The 19,412-nt window shown below is 42.3% G+C and overlaps 1 protein-coding gene across 8 annotated transcripts in view; it reads right to left on the bottom strand.

The window, feature by feature from the left end:
• Nucleotides 1-4,595: 4,595 nt before the first annotated feature.
• The window catches only part of pax2a (paired box 2a), a 29,944-nt gene continuing 15,127 nt past the window's right edge, over nt 4,596-19,412 (bottom strand). For 4 of the 8 annotated variants that reach the window (XM_084948583.1, XM_084948581.1, XM_084948584.1 and 1 more), the window contains 5 exons: nt 18,657-18,832; nt 16,620-16,740; nt 8,948-9,049; nt 7,563-7,649; nt 4,596-7,380 (listed from right to left, as the gene is read on the bottom strand). In XM_084948583.1, the coding sequence (XP_084804709.1) occupies nt 7,304-7,380; nt 7,563-7,649; nt 8,948-9,049; nt 16,620-16,740; nt 18,657-18,832 (563 nt within the window). In that variant the 3' untranslated portion in view covers nt 4,596-7,303. Of the gene's footprint in view, nt 7,381-7,562; nt 7,650-8,947; nt 9,050-10,211; nt 10,428-16,619; nt 16,741-18,656; nt 18,833-19,412 lie in introns of all 8 variants that reach the window. The other 4 variants (XM_084948587.1, XM_084948589.1, XM_084948586.1 and 1 more) reach the window with 3 other exon arrangements.

The following is a 19,412-nucleotide window of genomic DNA, read 5'->3' as shown; positions in this document are numbered from 1 at the left end:
TTGCAGCGTAAGGTAAAGACCCTACACTACTGGGTAGAAGCCCAACAACTGAAAGACCCTGAGCAAGCACTTTGCGACAGTGGGAAGGAAAAACTCCCTTTTAATAGGAAGAAAGCTCTGGTAGAACCAGGCTCGGGGAGGGGCAGCCATCCACACCCCCTCCTCGAGAAGAGAAAAGAAGACGACAGCATAGTTAAAAGGGATAAAGCATATCAGCAGTCAATTATGAGGACATAAGCACAAGTTTGTCTCGGTTATATCCTGACTAATATATGCCGCCATCATTAAACTATTTGGGACTGTGTTTACTTCTAATGACATGCAGTTCCCAATAAGGTGTAAATAATTGCCGCCCTCCTCAGGAGGTGTAGCCACCATGAAGCAGTGAGTTGAAAAGGTCAGACGTGTTCAGCACGCCAGCTCTAAAGTGGTTTATTAGCATCCCAACGACATATTCAGGAGTTCGCCTGAGACATAATTACCTGGATAAGGTACAGATGAATACTGTATTTGGGAGAGAAGGCAAGGTTGGTTGGATATTGGCTTTGTCTCCATTAACCTGGAGCACGGTGTTAAAGGATCTGTTTGTGGAGAGAAAATGACAGGGAGTCGGGCTGACGGGGCTGGACTGAGACAGTTAAAGGCCCCTTGCTGCATAGGATAATTAATAAATAAAATACCAGGGGAGCCCCTGCCATGCCTTCGTCTATGACAGGGGCTGTCTCCAGTGCGCTAAAGCATTAAATGACCAATTTCTGTCAGACTAACTTCCACCATGCTCTCTCTCTCCCTTTCTCTCTCCCTCTCTCTTTTTGCGTGCCCTCTCGTCTCCACTACACCCTCACCCCTCTCTCCGCCGTTCCCTCCCTCGCTTCCTCGTTTTCTGAAGTGGGGCTACTTTGCTCTCTTTGCGCTGAGTTTTTCAGCGACTGATGGCTCTAGTTCATTTCTGCTGAATTAATTGGTCCCTGAATGAATTCTGTTGACAGGGCAATTCATCATGTGTTTGGCCTGACAGTGACTGGGTGTTGGGTAGGGGAGGGGGGCTGGGGGGTGGGTGGAGGTGCCGGGGAGTGTGTGTCTCTGTGTGTGTGTGAGTGAGTTCATGTGGGGTGTTGTGAAGTGGTGTGGGGAGCCAGTCAGAGGTGGTGGGGGTTGGTGTTTGTGGCCTCCTACTCCTCTTTCTCCCCCTCGTCTCTTCTTCTTCTTCTTCTTCTTGCGCTGCGGAAGCTTTGGTGCTCTTGTTGAACTGTTTTACCAAAACAGTTGGGACTCAAACAAATCAGCCGCCCCTCCCCATCCGGCTGGGCTTCTGTCAGACAGAAGACGCTCTCTCAGCTTGAAGGGGGCACGCAGGTCAGTGCTACCCTATTTTATACATTTCGGCCTTTTGTTACGCCCCTACACACTTCCTCTCCAACTACAAATCCCTCCCCATTGCTTGATATGCACGCACAAACACAAGACCACCATTTCTCGCCCCACAGCTCCTCGGCTCTTTTGGAGAGTGACATAATCAGGTAGCAAGGCATATTTAGTGCTTAATTACACAATGTGTCGCACAATGGCCATTCAAAGTGATAATTTAGCTCCTGAAGGGAAATTGCTGTGCACTGCTGACTGATCTAACAGGGATGGGAATGGTATAATAGCATATAGTTGGCAGATGAGGCCTGGGTTGAGAAAGGCAGCAATTGCATTTCTCCAGACAGCTCTTTGGCTCCTCATTATTCTAATTGAGAACTATGCGACAGTACGAGGATGCACAAAGAGCATCAGCATCCTTTGAGCTTGAACATGGAGGAGACCTCTTTAGGCTGCGTTGAGTCAATCAATGCTCACTCATTACAAACATCACAAAGTCATGTTCTTGTCGCCTGGATGGTCTCACCCGCTGACAGTGAAAATAACCTCATAATCACTGTTCTGTCAGGATCGAGATCATCAGCGAACAGGCTTGAACTCTTTGGCTCCCGTGACACACTAAAGTACATGAACAATTACATGTTTTTGTGTAACTTTTGCTAAATTTAAGCCCAGCGTCCAAGCTCCCAGAGCATTTTAAGGCACATAAAAAAGAGAAAATTGGAAACACTGACGATTCTGTTTGGGGATTGTCTTTTAGTTTGGATGAGCAGAAGAGAAGGGCTTTGAAACAGCAAAACACACACCAAGTAAGCTTCCTGAGTGGGTCTGATCAACTACAAAAATTAAGCCACAACAGCTAGCCTCAAAAACTGTCAGTGGCAGAAATTTCAGGTCTTATTTTTTGCCATTTCTGCCCATTCTCCAAACTATTTTCTTCAAGCAGCATTTGTTTCTCATTTGCACGTTCACACTCAATGAATGTGTATGATATATTGGTATACAGTTATTAGTATAGACAAAGGTTATTTAAGAAACTGTACAGAAATTGTTTAAATGTGGATATAACAGTAACGTGAGATGAAACTCTTAATACTTTTCATCCTTGAGCAAATTACTACACATCACACATCTACTTGCTCGGGGACACTTAAACACTTTTACATCTACTTATTGTACGCATATTCAACACAGCATAGAAATCTTTTTAACCCCCACCGCATAGCAACTCAGGGATAAAACACTGGACCACTGTGCCGCTTCCTCTTCCCAACACAAATCCATTTGGGATTAACAGAGTTAACGAAGGCAGCATTGTGAACAATACTGCACCCGTGCAGCCACTAATTAAAGTTGCTTCTAATGAGGGCCCGTTGATTGACACAGCAGGGTTGGCCTCTCCCCTCACTAGCATCAACTATGACAGCCACATGATGAGGCTGATGACAGGCTCCCATGCAGGCAGATGACAGGACGTCACTGCTAGACCACCACCGCTCCTCTTCCCCGAACAATGCTGCACTCGTTTGACACCGCGAAATTCATCGAGTCTCAGATTGTAGATGTTTATCCAAGGGATAAAAACATTAAACATAGTTTTCCCTGGCTTTGTGCTGTACTTAGTTGTTTGCTTGTTGCTTTCAAAGGAAACACCTTGTTAGCTCTGGTGGAAAAATCTTAGTGCTAATACAAACATTTCAAAATACTTCAGATAAATATACTTTGTAAATATGCTTTTAAATGATCATGTACAGTTTTACATTCAAAAATTGTAATTTTTCAGAACAGTTTGTTACTGTAGCAGGTCTTGCTGCAGGTATTGATAACTATGTATGTGTGCATTATGCCATTTTATCAGGTTGTTCCTAGCCTTTGAAATATTATATAAATACAAGGGAGAAAAAAAGTTTTGCAGCACATGAAATTTGAGCAGTTATTTAAATGAGAATGTTTGAAACTTTTGAGTATGGGACCTTATTTTTTTCAAATAAGGGCACACTTTGCATGTTATAGGCTTATGTATGATTTCCATTTTTAGATCTGATGTGATGAATAATCTGTAATGTTAAAATCTCACTGTTATATTGTGGGTCCGAATGGTACTTTTTCACATTTTGCATCTGACAATATATAAACTTTCACATATGTGAAATGTAATGCAGTTGCTTCAGACTGTGTCCACCTACCAGTGTCTTATTTTGCTGTTCATATTATCAGTGACAGGCATGAATCATGCCAAATAGGCCTAGCTATAGGGCATCACCAAGCCAAGCTGACAATAAGGGTGAAGTGTTTGAGTAAATCTTGCACGAGGCCCGCTGGCCCCCATGGCAGGGCCTCTCTGTGTGGGTTTGAGAAGCCCTGAGGATGACAGGTGCTTTTCGTAATGCCTAACTGATGAGAGCCAATCAGTGGGCTCCATTCTGCTGGTGTGTGTCTCTTCTCCTGTTGTTGTCATCTGGCCCTCTAAAGTAAAGATGAGCTTGACTGACAGATGCATCCGGGTTCACAGTTTATTGGTTTCTACGAGAGAGCCAGATATGCCAATTTAGACAGGGTAGTGACAAAAAAGTTCCCATCTAAATGGAATAATTTTACCACTGGGAATACTCAGCTGGGAGAAGAGGGAGTGTTAGCGCGCATGTGTGTGTATGTGGGTGTGTATTTTATCTTTTAACAAGGCCTGAATGACAAACACATAGGACAGTTATGGGCTGACAGAAACAGAAGCTTTTGATGCTTCACAGGGGATCCATGAAATAAACAATAGGCAGAGGAGGCAAAGAAATTGAATTACAACTGGCTGGGCTTGTGTGTTTCAGAGTAGAAAGTGGAAGTGAGGCAGCACCAGTGTGGTATAGCAGAATGAAACCAATGCATCATTAAATATACTGGAGTCATTGCTCGCCTGCCTTCCCAACTGTCCTGCTTCTTTGTTTAACACTTCTCTTTCCTCCAGCAAAGGCAATTCTTCCCTTAAACACGGGAATAGGAAATTTTAAACAGCAGTCACGATTTAAAGGATTTCTTCAGAGATCTAAACACCAACACGCACAAACTGTGCTACGTTGTGCAACCTTTGTCTATTTCCTCTTAGAGAGCGCCTCGTGGATTACTGACTGTTCATAAAGTCAAACGTCAATACACCAGCAGCAGGAACGCTCGCCGGGAACCTTGAACTCTGAATCATTTTCTTATGGGGTTAATAATGAGGGGACACCGAGTCAACGACAGACATATAAAAGAATTTATTTCTCATGTGCACAAAAAGAATTGGAACAGAACTGAAACAATGATTGAGGCCACAAGGCTTTCCATATAGATTTTCATCAGAAATCCTTTTTATGTCCATGACACATCTCCTGTATCATCTTTACAACGGCACAGGGCCCATTCCTGCAAAGGTGCTCCACTTCATAAAGCAAAGATTTTGCTTGAATGATGGTGGCATGCACTCTGCACCAGTGTTTCCCTCTCAGATGCAAGTAGACAGAAATAGTTAAAATCCCAAGTGCAATTTGTAGAGGATAGCTTCTCTTGAAGAGCAGAACTGCAGTCTATTTCTCTGTTATCTGGTGCCCTCAGCAATGACACTTAACCCTGGTACCAGAAGATGCATTAGCTTGTATGGAATTAAATAAAATAAAAGTTTTTTTTTTTTATGTCTTCTGCTAAACTGTCAGCAGCAGAGTTGAGAGAGTGGAGGGGAAGAAGTATGGGCGTGTTTCTTTACATCGAGGCACAGATCACTGTAATTTGGAGTAACATAATGAGCACGACATCTACAAATAGCAAACAGGACAATATCTTTGATTGTTGCCAAGGACATCAGTTTGATCGCATCTTAATTTCAGGGAATTTGCGGAGCAAACGTAAAAACTAGAGAATAATTATGTCACACTGGAGGTCTGTTGTACTTTTGCAGCTTTTATGCTGTTCTCAATGGGGATAACTTATTCTATACAACAAAAGATGATACAGAAAGCCATTGAACTCATTGCATAGTGACATAAAACATCATCATGACAATATCATGAAAATAAAATAAAATGACAAAGACAACCTATGTGATGTTAGCATCTGGAACCTGCTATTGATGTAGCCATAGGTTAAACAGCTGTTGTGCCATTCCTCAGAGCACAACATTACATTTAGACACAAATGTAATGCATGTTTTTTTTCAGTCTGTATATCTACAAAGGGAACCAGTACATTAGTATGATACTGCGATGGTGTGTTTGTGTCTGTGTGTGTGTGCGTGTGTGTGTGAGTGACAATATATTTACAGAGAATTGTCTTCACATTATTCACAAATCCTTCTATAAAGCAGCATTTCATTGCAGTTAGTGGAATATTAGATCACTGAAGTTCTCCTTTCGCACTACAAATGCAGCATGATGTTCACCAGCTGAAATGCCATGACATACATGTTCAGTGTTGACTTATTTAAAAGATAATACTGCTTTATTTATGCATACATATACTGTAAATAAAATATTAAATATCAAACTAAGTCTTTGGCAAATGTAGTTAAGAGTACATTCACAAAATATTTTCCAAAACTTAAAATGAGTCAGTATTTCCTTTCAGCCCCTACGGAGAGTGGAACCTAACTTCGTGGAGGGTGGTGAGTCTGTGTTTTTAAAGGCAATTAATTTCAATTAACAGGCATGAATTTATGTTTTAAAAAAACTGGTCTGTAAGGCAATTGTTGAAGCTAATTTGCAGTCGGTTTGCACAACTGCATGCAGCTTTCTAAACTGTGTAGGCATCTATTGGCATGACTAAGTAGCTGAATGAGATACAGTTGAACTGAAAGGATTTGCTCATGTAGCCAAAGAGTTATGGCTTCACTTTTACTTGGAAAAAAGATGTTCATACGCAAACGGGTCTGTTAGCTTGTTAACTTTGTGTTTTTCTAAGAATGCAACATATATATTTTCAACTTATGCTTATAAAATGGTTAATTGTAGGTGAATGTACCACAAAAAAAGAGAAAAAAGCTGAGGTTATAGTGCAAAAAAAAGAGAGCAAAGGATGACACTGCGCACGTACATGGACATGAGGGAAATGTGACAGCCGTTCTGAAAAATTGTTGTTTATATTAAAAAAAATGTAACAGAAAATATAATTTAAAGTATTTCAAATTCTGGCAAGACCATTTTAAGATCACGGTCACCACATTTTTAATACTTTGCAAAATGATTTACATTTTTACATCTGATTGTTTGCCACGGGGAGCGCGATGTCGCCAGGGTCAGTAAACGCTGCAGGGCATGCTGTGTTCGTCTTATAATTTAAGTGTTATCAGAGAAATGGGAGCAGAAAAGTTCATCAAAGCACCAGAGTAAAGCCCGCTCTACATTATGGAGCCAGGATCTCGTTAATGGTCAGAGGGGCCCACAACACTGGTTTAATTCGCTACATTGTTAAGCTATAGGACCACTGTCATCTCCCCCTGGACGTCTGTCTTCAGAGCAGAAAAATACTGCAGTTCATTACATAAAGGAATGTGACGATCCATGAATAAAATAACAACAACAACAACAACAACAGCAAAGAAACAAAAATTAAAAACCCACGACATTTTTTCCACATGGTTTTCTTCACACTGTTTTTCTTCAATTTATATGTTATAATATATATATTTATATAATCTCTTAAAGTCATTCTGGAAACGCTCAGGCCTGTGAGAGAATAAGGGCATGACAGGTGAGTTCTGAATGCCCCCGGGCCCTTTTGACCCAAAGTGTGTGTGAGACGCTGAAGCTGGGTGCATCTGCGTCGACCTCGGCCATCCTTCCTTCACAACGCACTTGCTGACGGGGGTTTCATTTAGGATTCCACCTCGCTTCCCTTTGACCTCAGTGTTTCTCAGACAGGGACAATATGGAGGCCGAAGCTCTGGCCCTGCAGTTTGAGCTGGTCTCTGGTGTAACTAGTGGCGGTCGTAGGCAGTGGCAGCAGTGGGAGGTGCGGAGCCACGGGATGCGGCACTATAATAATAAGGGGAACCTGAAAGTTAACAGAAGAACGAACCGTTGGAAACCACGAGGTCAAACATGATGTAAGACACGTGTGTAAAAGTTCTGAGGATGCGCTGAATATTCAGAGACTGACTTTTTAGGTTTTAAATAGGATTTCAATTTTAGAGCATGTTCAGCATGACAGTTTTTTTAATGATGTCAGACACTTACTTAATAACGCTGGATTGCTGAACCGCCAGGCTTCATTGTAAGTTGTGTATTGTGGATGAGAGTAGGGGTTTCCAGAAAAATCCCCTCCTAGGGAACAAAATGGTAAAAATACATATTCATAAGAAGCTAATAAACAGAAAAATTCAAAAGCATACACTACAGTTACATTTGATTTTTTTCCCACAACAATATTACTGACACATCAGTTCTCTGGACGTCTGTACAGCTTCTCCAGAGTCCCTTCAGGTGAGTTAATTGTTTTATTGCCTGCTCTGTTCTGTGTGTAAGTTTGGACTGTTGTCCTGCTTGTAGGCAGTCACACTTTGCTTCAGACCCTCTGTCATTGTCCTCTCCCTGCAGGTTGTAGTGAGAAGCATGGGAGGGTGAGGGGCTATCACAGAGCGATGCTGCAGGCCCACAGGTTTCTTTCTTTTATGGCACTATAAAGGCTGGGTTTTATATGAAGCTGCTGAAGAATGGCCTTTGCTTTAACGGTGTTTGGGGCCGGTCACTAAATCTTAGTTATTCGCCACTGGGTGAAAAAAAACAAAAAAACCCACAACCCCTGGATTAAGAAGGTTTTGCTGTGTTTTTCTACTTTTTTGGGGGGTGTCTATACACACTTTCCAGTTGTATAAAACACACATATGTTTGAGATATGTGTTTTGACCTCTATCTATAGGCTAAAATCACGTGCTAATGCTACACGGCTGCTTTGATTGTTTGTCAGTGTTAGGCACATGTCACGCCGCAATAAAGGGAATTGTGTTTTGAGTTGTTTGGAGCACAGATCTACACATGCTGGCAGCATCTTCACCGCTGGTTGTGTAACTTAAGCTCATCCCTGAGAGAGATAGTGATTTAAATATTTACAGGCCCTCCACGCCTCTGTGTTTTGACCCTTAACTGTTTGCTGTGAACCTGAACTGCAGGTTAAGTAGAGGGGAAAGAGATACGCTCTGCAGCCCTGGGTGTCCGGGGAGGCGAGGAGAGGAGCAAAAGCAGTGTTTATCGATGGGGCTGGTGAGAGTGCGCTGTGTGGACATGGCGAGGGTAATGAGCGCTGGGAGCTGGAGTGTAACTGAGAGGAACTGTCCTATCTCACGGCCACTGATTGTGGTGATCGCCTATCGAGTTCATCTAATGTCCTCATCCACAGACGCTAACCACACGCTAACCGCAGTCTAACAAAGCTATAACAAGCTTTCTTCAATCCTGTGAGTCAAAAGCAATGATTTAAAGTGTCCTTGCTGTCTCAACAGTGAATTTATGTTTGATGTTTTTGGGGGTTTTTTTTTGTAGGGTTAAGTGACCGTAAATTTTACAGTATCAACCTGACAGGTACTATGTGTTGCAAATATGTTAGAATTAACTATATCACCTACCGGGAACCATTCCAGCAAGTGTGGATGTGGGGTAGCTGCCTTGTCCTGTGGGGGGGACATGAGGTGGGTAGCCAGGTAAGGTGGTACTAGCCATATCTCGACCTGCAGACACACAGAAGGAGGATCTGTATCACAAGGATGGTCACGAGGAGAAGAGTTAAATGTATATTCTACTTGAGAGAGTGGGTTTAAGCTGAAACCAGTCCAGGGTGTGTAGCACTCAGCTTGCTCTGTCCTGGATTTGAGGTTTTTTAGTGAGTGCCCAATCACAAGAATAAAAAGCCACAAAAAAAGAAAAAGAAAAGGCGTGTGCTATGTCATAACCGAGCTGATGCAAACTAAAATTGTTCTGGAAGAAGAAAAAAATGTGCTGCCAGTAAACATTACGGATAAGTTTCTACATTGAGCAACATGAAAGAGTTTTGTCATTAAATTGATGATAAAAGATGGAAATGAAAACCTTCCTTCGAAGCATATTGCTTTTGGAAACGTCTTGTACATAAACACAAAAATCAAAAATTCAAAGTGAAGTGATGCATATAGCCACTGAGAATAACAAGCAGTGCCCCTGTCTGTCACAATACATCGACTCATCCTGTTTCTTAGGCACGCTCACTTTGTAAAAGCAAAACCAGAGATTTTCCAAAAATGTTCAGAAATATGTAAAATGTCTGCTGTCCAATTATATATATTTATATCTCTCCTGGGGTCACATATCAATATCATGACACTACAACAAAACATAGCATACTAGTGTCAAAAGCAGTGTTAGGAGCATCAGGCCAATGACAGCATCACGCTGGCCTCTGCTTTATATTCAGCCCTTTAATTAACCCTGACAGCAACCCAGCTAGATGAAGGGGCACACATGACTGGCAGCTATGGGTTTAAGGCGGGCCCCAGTATCAGCCTATATCTGCGCCTTTGAAACCCCCTGTTTTGGCCTCCTGTGGCCCCCTACACTTTGGCCCTGTCATGAGGCTGTAAGGACCAGAAAGTCTACTGTGACAGTGAGAGACGAGCAGGGGGTCAAATGCAGAGCAAAGCACGGAGGGAAAGGGTAGAGATCGTCTGCTCTTAATGAGAGCCAAACGTTCAACTTTGCTCCTGTGTACACAACTGCAGGGCCCAAAAAGAGCAACAGGGGAGGCATCCACTTTAATTTGTACATAACTGAGAACTGAGACTAAAAGTGAGCACAGAGTGAATAAAGAAATAATTTGAATTATTATCCGGCTATGGGGCCTTGTGGGAAAAGTTGTACCTGCTATAAAGGGCTGGCTGGCATACTGGCTGTAGCAGGAGCTGTGAGCATGGGCAAGGTAGCTGGGAGTAGATGCATCTACTGAGAGGCTGGACTGGTGGGGCAAGATGTCAGCTAGAGCAGAATCCCCAACAGAGGAGGGGGTGAAGGGGGCAAAGGATGCCTCATGGGGCTCTCGCTTTACACACATGGAAGGTGGATATGACGGGTGAGAGTCTGGCAGGTGGGGGGAAAAAAAGAAAAAGAAAAAGAAAAAAAATTGATACAATGCAGACATACAACTCCACACAATCTGTACATACGTTTATGTCAGTCACTCACAAGTATGGTGAGATGGATTTATAGCTGTGTAGATGTCCAAACTCAAGCGTAGACGGGTAACAGCAAAAAACAAAAAAATTAGATCTGTCGCTGACATAGACGCTCGTAATTAAAGAAAGAGGGGACTACAAATCCCTATCCGATTTAACGTATTAATTAAAGGGAGCCCAAAGAATTAGGAGCAATACATTAACTTGCTATCTTTTAAGAACTCACAAGCAGACATTTTATATGAATACTGAATAGATAAGCAGTCTTTACCACTTGATTTGTTCATTTACATGGCTTATAATAATAATCTCATATGCACCTAGCGGTAATTCATTCAACTAAGTGGAAATGTACACCAGTGAAATGTTGCAACAACACATCGCGCCTGATCAATCAAGCTCAAATGCGCAAAAAATTTCCCCAAGGTTTTGGGAAAACAAACAACATAATCTCACGGCTGCTTTCTCACAACAAAATCACTCCCACAAATAACCAAGCAGCCGGCTTGTAGACAGTTCAAAACTCTGCACTTTGATCTAATTTGGCTGATGAGTCTTGGCATCTTTCATTTCAGCGTCTCTGCCTCTCGAACCTGTGCAATCAATGTGAGCTCTGTTTCTGGCCTCTCCGTGCCCACTGCAAGCCTGTTGTGTTTTTGCGGGGGCCTGCAGGGAGAGATGGCTCTTTCCCGACACCATGATAGCCTCATTAGCTGCTTCTCCCATCATTGTTGTTTTACAACAGGACTGTGTGTTGCGATTCCTCATTAAGATAAGGGCTGCTCAATGGAAGGGGAGTGCAACAATGTCAACCATAAGAACCTAATTCCAGAGAAACAGGCAATGTTGCTCACTACTTTTCCGTAGGAGCAGAAAAATAAAATTGTAGGCTCTCCTAACGTTATTCTCCTTCTTTGTCTTGGTGATAGCTAAAAATGTGGATTTAGACAGAAGTACTGCAATTAGAGTGAATCTTTTCTTAGAAAAATGACAACACTATGGGGAAAAGACACAGTGTGAACAATGTACAATCTTTTCTAACATATGATCAGATCATTAAAAGGAACATTTGCCCCGAATCTTTGGCATGAACAGAAGTATTCTAATGAGTGGGCTTTCCATTTAATTGGATGGACCAAAATGTTGTCACATGTACTGCCCAAGTATGTCATAAGTTATATTGGAAAACTGGGTCTACATTTAGGAATGACGGCAAATCCCTTGTGCTTAGTTCTGCTCTTCAGTTAATTATAGCCAACATGTAGTCTGTTAAAGCCCTTGAAGTTCAAACAGCTCTCAAAAGTCCAGTTACAAGAAAAAATAATACTGCTGAGGACAATGCTAGCAGCTAGCTTGTTTCAGAAACACAGCAAAGCATCATATTCCACCTGCACCTGAGCCATGAAATCACGATGACATCAAGTGTAAACCCATGAACCAAACACAAATCTCCACTAGAGAGAGCCCGCAGTGTAAAACAGCTTTATGACAGTCAGATTTTTAAAAAAGAAAATAATTTGATTCTCTTTGTCTTTATTGTGTGTTGCGGTTTAAAAAAATGAACCAACTGTGCAGCAGTGGATTCAGAGGGCTTTTTTATGTGCACCTTGCTCATGCGCGCTATTATTAGAAACACCCCGTTGCCAGGTTATTTTCTTCACTGGTAACAGTTTATAATTGGGGTACAAAGTACGTTACGCTAAAGAAACACTAATGACGAGTTAATACATCTGGATGTACCGTAAATTCCTGCTGTTCACCGACTACGGCTTCAGTTAATTTTTAATAGATCACCAATCAAGGGATGGTTACTCAAAATTATCCACCAAACTGTATCGATTTCAGGTACATTTGGCTTTATTTACCTTCATTTAGGACTTAAGTGCCACAAGGCATCAAAAACCGAGACTAAACCCTGTCCTGTCTGCCAGCTTTTGGAATCTGAATGTGATGTTGTGCCAAACAATATTTCTGAAAAGTCTAACTGTGAATTCATGATATATCCTGTATTAATTCAAGCGTGAAATCATCAAGGGACTAACATTAGTTAAGTATGGTTTGCGCTCTTACTCTATGCATGCTGGGACTTTAATTTTGCGAATGAGGATGTCTAACATGAAGTCAAGGTCAAGCCTGTTTACACTGAATCTGAGACTTCCTCCATACTACTGTAGGCTTCCGTTTTCTCAGCGCCCGAGCAACCGTTGTCAAACAGACAGGGGTTACAACGCAACAACAACCGATACAAATGCTGCGTTCAAGACCACTGAACTCTGAAACTAATCAGACATGGTGTTGCTTATTGTCCTGGAGACAAGGCAGCGCCTGGGTAAAGGGAGCCTGTCAAATCGAAGGCCCTGATGATGGAGATGGAAGATAAACTCAGGGTCCTTGGGGACTTTTCTCCTCAGCAAACACATCTTTGAATGAGCGGAGATGGTATAGAGTTCTCCAATAGCTGTCTCTGCTCCACCACTGATACTACATCGAGACCCCATCAACCATAGAAATGGACTGTTAAGAACCTACAGCAATCCTCCGAGTGATGCTTCCAGATATAGCTACAAAAGGCTTCTCTGAAGTGAGCATTTCATTTTTAAACGTGCACCGAGGAACTTTGCTGCACAAACCATTTACTCGGAGAACTCTTGTTTAGAAAGGCTGACATTCAATCTACAGATAACTTTTTCATGCATGCAAAACTTCCTTTCTGTGCTGACAGATAATAAAATTCTAATTTTACCCAGACAGGGACACATTCATGTTTGTATCACAGCATTTCAACCTCTGGATTTGCTTTCTTCCATTCAAGCTTTGGTAATTTACAACTACTTACACCAAAAAAAACCCCAAAAAACCCCCAGAAGAACATTTGTAAAAGGTGGAAACTGTGGAAAAACAAATGCAGGCAAAAATAGCTTCAATTCCCCATTTAGAGGTTTAAAGTGATTCATTATCAAATGTGTGCTCAAAGGTTAGCGTGCTAGCGACGGGGTGATATAAACATTAATTTCCAGTCTTGGGGCTGCAGGCGTTAACTGAGCTGAGAAGAGCCATTTGTCACCAGGCCACACAGCAGGCATTGCAAGTTAGGTGGCTGCTTGTTGTTTGCCACCCAGCAGAGAAAAGCTGGTACTGCCAACTCATAAAAACAGCTTCAGATTCTGATTTGTATTTCAGCAGAAATTAACCTGAAAGAAGGCACTCGGCACTTTATATGTTTTTGTGCATAAAGTGAGAAATATATAGATAAATAAGTAAAAAAGAAATTGAAAAAGCAACAGCGTTTCACACCTGCTAGATTTGTTGTAGCCAGAGTGGAGCCACTTTACACCTGCCAATCCCACAGGCTCTGTTGGCCCAGCCTGCACAGAGACCACTGCACGTGTCTGAATGTAAGTTTCTGACTTTCTTTGAGCATCAATAGAAAACTGCAGGTACACAAACGATGGATTGGAGCCAAACACTAGAGCTGAATCATGTTAAGGATAAGGTGATAAGGAAATACAGTACATGTTCAAAAATAGTGAATATGCAGTGTAGCCACAGCTGTATAAAACTAAGCACCTAGCTATGCAGAGTTGACTGGGTCCTAAATAGCTCGCTCAATTTGAGCATGGTACTGTAATGGGATCCGATTATTAGCTGTAAGTGGTATTACTGCAAATCGTAAGCATTGAGAAACACAGAAACTTAGCTACAAACTGCTAGAATAGACCACGTGAACTTACAGGTCGGGGTCCATGAGTTATGAGCTGACTAGTGTGTGAAAGTTTGCCAAAGATCTGCTGACTCAGTGACTGCAGATCTCCGAGCCTCCTGTGGCATTAACATCAGTACAAAAACTGTGCTCCAGGAGTTTCATGGCCAAGCAGCTCCTACAGATGCAATGTGTAGGTGGCCCAGTACTTTTTTCTATATAGTGTGTATAAAATCATTCATTTAAATGTGATATCTTTTGTAATTTTAGCAGTAGCTACATTCAATGCATTTTTAAAGCAATCCAAAAGACTTTTAAGAATAATTTCTTAGGATTTTATATCTACATATATAAAATGATATATAGATATATGTAAAATAATATTTTTTTAAGTAATATTTGTTGCATCTTAGTAAGTGGTGCAAAAAAGTGCGATCAATGTCTCCCTATTTTTGTTGCCTCCAAGGTAACCTTCTCTTTCACACATTCGGGACACAAAAGATGGCCGACCGTGCTTTCGTTATAGCGCTCCTGTAATGCAAAGCTGAGCACTTCATTAATCATTCATCTTTAATAGATTATGCAAATTTCAGGACATAAAAATCAACAAGATCAATAACTGTATGAATTTTAATTGGGAGCAGAAAACATTTAAAGAATGAATATAATCTCATAGCTCCATCCAGTATGAGAGCATAATTTATTGATAATTGGATCCCAGCCTAAGTGAGGAAGGTAATTTAGCATTTTTTCAGCCTTGGCATACATTCCTATTTACAGGGTTTGCTAATGGAAGGAAAAATAATATTATGCACTAACAACCTACACACAATCAAATGCCTCATGCATTACTTTGCATAGCTGTGAAAATTGGGTAATAAAAGTTTACAGGATATTACTTCTGAGTTTAATTTGGTGCTCAATATATTCAAAACACATCTTTAAAATGGCTGTACCAAAACATGTTGTCATATATCACTTTCAGAAAAGTTTTGCTAGTTCATTCCCTCTTTACTCTGGGCGAAACCCTTGCATGTATCGCTTTAGGAGGCCCCCCAGGCCCCCAGGTGGCTTGGAGGCCACCTGCTATGAGTGTGCTCACCAGAGCGAGACCACTTTCATAGGAGGAGCCCGCCATAAAAGGGAAAAACACACCTTTCTTCTCCTGAGGCCCGACTTTCTGGGGCAAAGCTACCTCCCACATGTTCAGGAATAAAAAGGGGTTCTTTCTTTTCCCATAGCTCTGTGCCTGAGTGTGTGGCTGAACTATTGGGATCATATGAAAAGGCCGCTGTAGTTTTCAAACTTCCTCTTCTTTACTTAGACTCTCTCTCTCTCTCTCTCTCTCTCTCTCTCTCTCTCTCTCTCTCTCTCACTCTCTCTCACAGACACACACACACATGCACAGACACACAAAGCACACTCCTTGACTCTGATTCCCACTGCATAATTATGAGCCTTTTATTAAAAGGCTCATAATTATTCTCGAGCCAATGTGGCCATCAGTAAACCTAACCTCCCTTGGGAAACACCCTCAACAGCAACAACGACACAATATTTCAATTAACCAGATGTCCATCAACCTGGACAGCAAAGCAACCACAGACTCGGTCCAACACAGGGGATGTTTGATACAGACACTGCAAGATAGTTAACACATTGCACCTGCAATTACCTGTTGACTCTCAGTGCAAATGATTTGGCAAAAAATGCCCCTTTCTCTCTCTATATATTTCTCTCTCTCTTTCTCTCTCTCCACAGCATAAGGCAGCCAGCCAGTCACAGTGCTATTCCAGCCGCTGTCAATCAACAGGCTATGATAGCGTTTGATGACAACGTCATGTCGTGGCGAGAACAGCAGCTGTCTCTTATGAGAAGTGCTCCCAGTCAATCTGTTAGCGGGCCAATCCAGGCTAACACAATGGCCAGTTAGGAGCGTTGCGTGAAAGACCTGTGGGATTTAATGGACTCAGATGATATATTACCTCAGCCCGTCCCTTAGAAATACACAGAGCACCCCAAAAAGTGCCTTGAAAGAGCTTTATGTAAAAAAAAAAAAAAGACATGGGTGATAACTTTATATGGCTGGAAAAATGTGCACGCCATCAGGGAGTGGCAATCAAAATCTTAATGATTCAGTGATGATGTAGAAGTTTAGATAAGAGCGAGATGTCTTTTTAAAATAGGAACCCTAAAAAAGTGATCAGTAAACTGATGGTAAAATGACAGTTTGGTGGTATTTAAAAAAAAACAATTAGAACTGGTTAACCTGGGAAACTTTTTCAAGAGTTTGGCATCATAAAGAACGCACAGTTCGACCATCTTGGTGCCGGTGTATTTTGTTGCTGCACTGTGTGTATTCTTTTAGGCGTCAGTGTAGCATGAGTCAGATTGTACCTGTCACAACAGAGTAGCTCTGGGAGACGCTAGAGGCGAGGTCAGAGCTGGCACTGGTGGAGAGGCTCGGCTTCACATCTTCCAGGCCAGTGTTCAGGGACGGGAGAGTGTACTCATTCGCCTGTAGACGAAAAAAAAAAAAACCCATGTGTGAGCAGGTGGGAATCGAAGACAGCAATTCACACTGCTTTAATTAAATTTTACATTCCACCAGATCAGGTCATGATCTGGTTAAAATCGCTCTTGGATTTAGATCAGATTTCCTAGTTTAGGTGACGACATATAAAAAACAATGTCACGATGAACGCCCCTCTCGTGTTTGCTGCTGTACATTTCCTGTGAATTCTGCGAACATCACCCCTGCCCCTGCTCCTTGTGCTTTACCAAGACCTATGATGATGTATGCATGCATTAGAGCTTGTCTGAGGGCAAGGCAGAAAGGGAGAGAGGGATGAGAGAGGGATTGGGAGAGGAGTGAAAGGACGGGGTGTCAGCTGGCTCTTTGTGCTCCACTGCAGTCATCCCTGTGACCAGTCAAGGGAGGAGACATTCAGGGCTTTGTTACAGGAGAGACATGTGGTGTGTTTTTTTTAAAGGCAAGTACAACCTCAAAAACAGCCCTTTGTGCTTTGCCTTCAGGATGAACACATAAAACTGGGTTAATAAAATGTTAAAATTGTGAATTTTCACTTCATGAGTTTTTATACTTTTACTTGTATTTTTTAAAACGTCACATTGGAGGCTTTCGTCGCATTCCTGTTCCACTCTTATAAAATATTCTGTGCCACTCTGGCCGTCTTTCTTTTTTATTTATTAATTTTATTTTAACAGATTCACATTCACAGTTTACTGGAGAAGAAAACTTCAACCACCATCCAGTGTCTTAAATATTTATTAACCTTAATCTCGTGTTAAGACTCTGCTAGCAGTTGTGATGAATCCTGTTTGTTAATGAGATGACACTTCCTGACACAACTTTTCTTTGAAAGGATAAGTGTGTGTGTGAGAGTGTCTGTGAGTGTTTATTTGAAAGAGTGTGTGTGTGTGCGTGCATCTGTTTGTCTCAATGGGTTGGGGTCCCACAGGGGCAAGCTGGTGACCCCAGTCTTGTCTGCCTCTATCCCAGATAAACTCTAATTGTGTGCTTACAACTGTTCCCTGGCACTAGGCTGGATGTTCCTCTCTATTCCACTGGGCCTCAGCAGCACAAGAGTCATTTTGTCATGCAGATGGGATGCGGGTAGGGCTGGGCAGGGCTGGGCGGAGGGCGAGTGGCAAGCGCAGAGGGGCCTGAATGACCTGACCACATGGCTGCCAGAAGTGTGGGAGGGATGAGGCCTATTCAGCCTGGCCTCTTCAAAATGGCTTTTTAATGCCCTGACGCAGACACCAGACAAGCCCCTAATAGCCTAATATCCCACCTTTTCACCAGTTTAAGAAAAGGAGGGGGTTCTGGAAACAGGGAGAAAAAAGAAAGAGTGGAAAGCCATCTGATTAATATTACATTAAATTAAAACTGATTTTTCTGGACCATTCTGACGCCGTTTTTCTCCCCCCTCCGCTACCCCCCTCTCGCCTTTTTAATACCTTCTCCTCCACTCTTTGTGATTGCAAGTCATTTCCAATTCGTTTTGGTATTGATCTTGCCGTAGAAATCACTTTGGTAATTAGCTGCATTAGGGGCTGTATAGCCAGCTGAGGGGCTGTCCCTCTGATTTATCGCCGCTGTAATTCCCCACGATCGCGGAGAGATGAAAATGAACTCAATTAGGGCACTGCTAAGGCTGCATGGGCACCCACATAGAGCTCCAATGGAAAAATTAATAGTCTCTTGTTGTTTAACAGTCTAATGAATGTAAATAAAGGTTATCCGCTGTTATACGCTGTGGGTTTGCAGGTTGCTTCAAGCAAGAATTTGCACTGAGCTTTTTGTCACCTGTGTCAGAGCGTTCGCGGGTTCACTACAGCTTGTTAGAAATCAGTGTAAATGCTGTAAATCTTATTGTGTAGGGAGAAATGTGTGTGTGTGTGTCGAACCTGCTCGGGTTTAATGTGTTCTGAGGTGGGGAAGACATCAGGATAAGAAGGCCTTTCAAACACACGGTCGAGGGCCTCCAGCTGCTGCTGGGTGAAGGCATCCGCCCGCAGGTGCTTTCTTAAACTTTCCACACTGCCCTGAGAGTCGCTGCCGGGGCCCGAACCATCAGAGCCATCTAAAGAAAGGAAGAGATTAAAAAAAGGGAAGGGACGAGGGGGGCAACACTGGTATGAGGATGTGGATCCAGTCTTTTTGCTTCATACTTTACTTCTAGCAGGCTAGCATTACGGAAAAAAACAAACAAAAAAATATTAGAGCTCAGCGGGTGTGATAGTGATGGCATGAGGCGCAATAGTAAATTCAGGGAAACCCACCATCATGTCTGGCTTTTATCTCCCCCTGTTTTTTCCTGTCTCTCTCTTACTCTCTCGCTCTTTCCTTCTCTCACACATACACTCACTCAAGCAATCCTCTACCTTCCCCCTGCCACTCCTTGCAGCCACCATCAGCATGGTCATCATGTGATAGGTCCATGGTAATTGATGGATTACCTTCAGTGCAAATATATACTTGTAAGGCAGACCGTGTGCTTCAGGAAGAGAAAGTAGGGCTGGCGATTACATCCAGAGCCTCTCATTCTGCCGGCGGGAAATGGAGAGCCATTATTTAACTGTACTATTTCTTCCTGAACATATTACCCTTCCCTCTCTCTGTCTCTCTTCCTTCTCTTTCCATCCCCCACATATTACCTGTCC

This window comes from Perissodus microlepis, chromosome 13, assembly GCF_051167445.1.
Source record: "Perissodus microlepis isolate ML-2025 ecotype Zambia chromosome 13, ASM5116744v1, whole genome shotgun sequence".
NCBI classification, from domain to species: Eukaryota; Metazoa; Chordata; class Actinopteri; order Cichliformes; family Cichlidae; genus Perissodus; species Perissodus microlepis.
The sequence above is the reverse complement of the archived record's forward strand: the minus strand, read 5'-3'. Positions and strand labels throughout refer to the sequence as shown.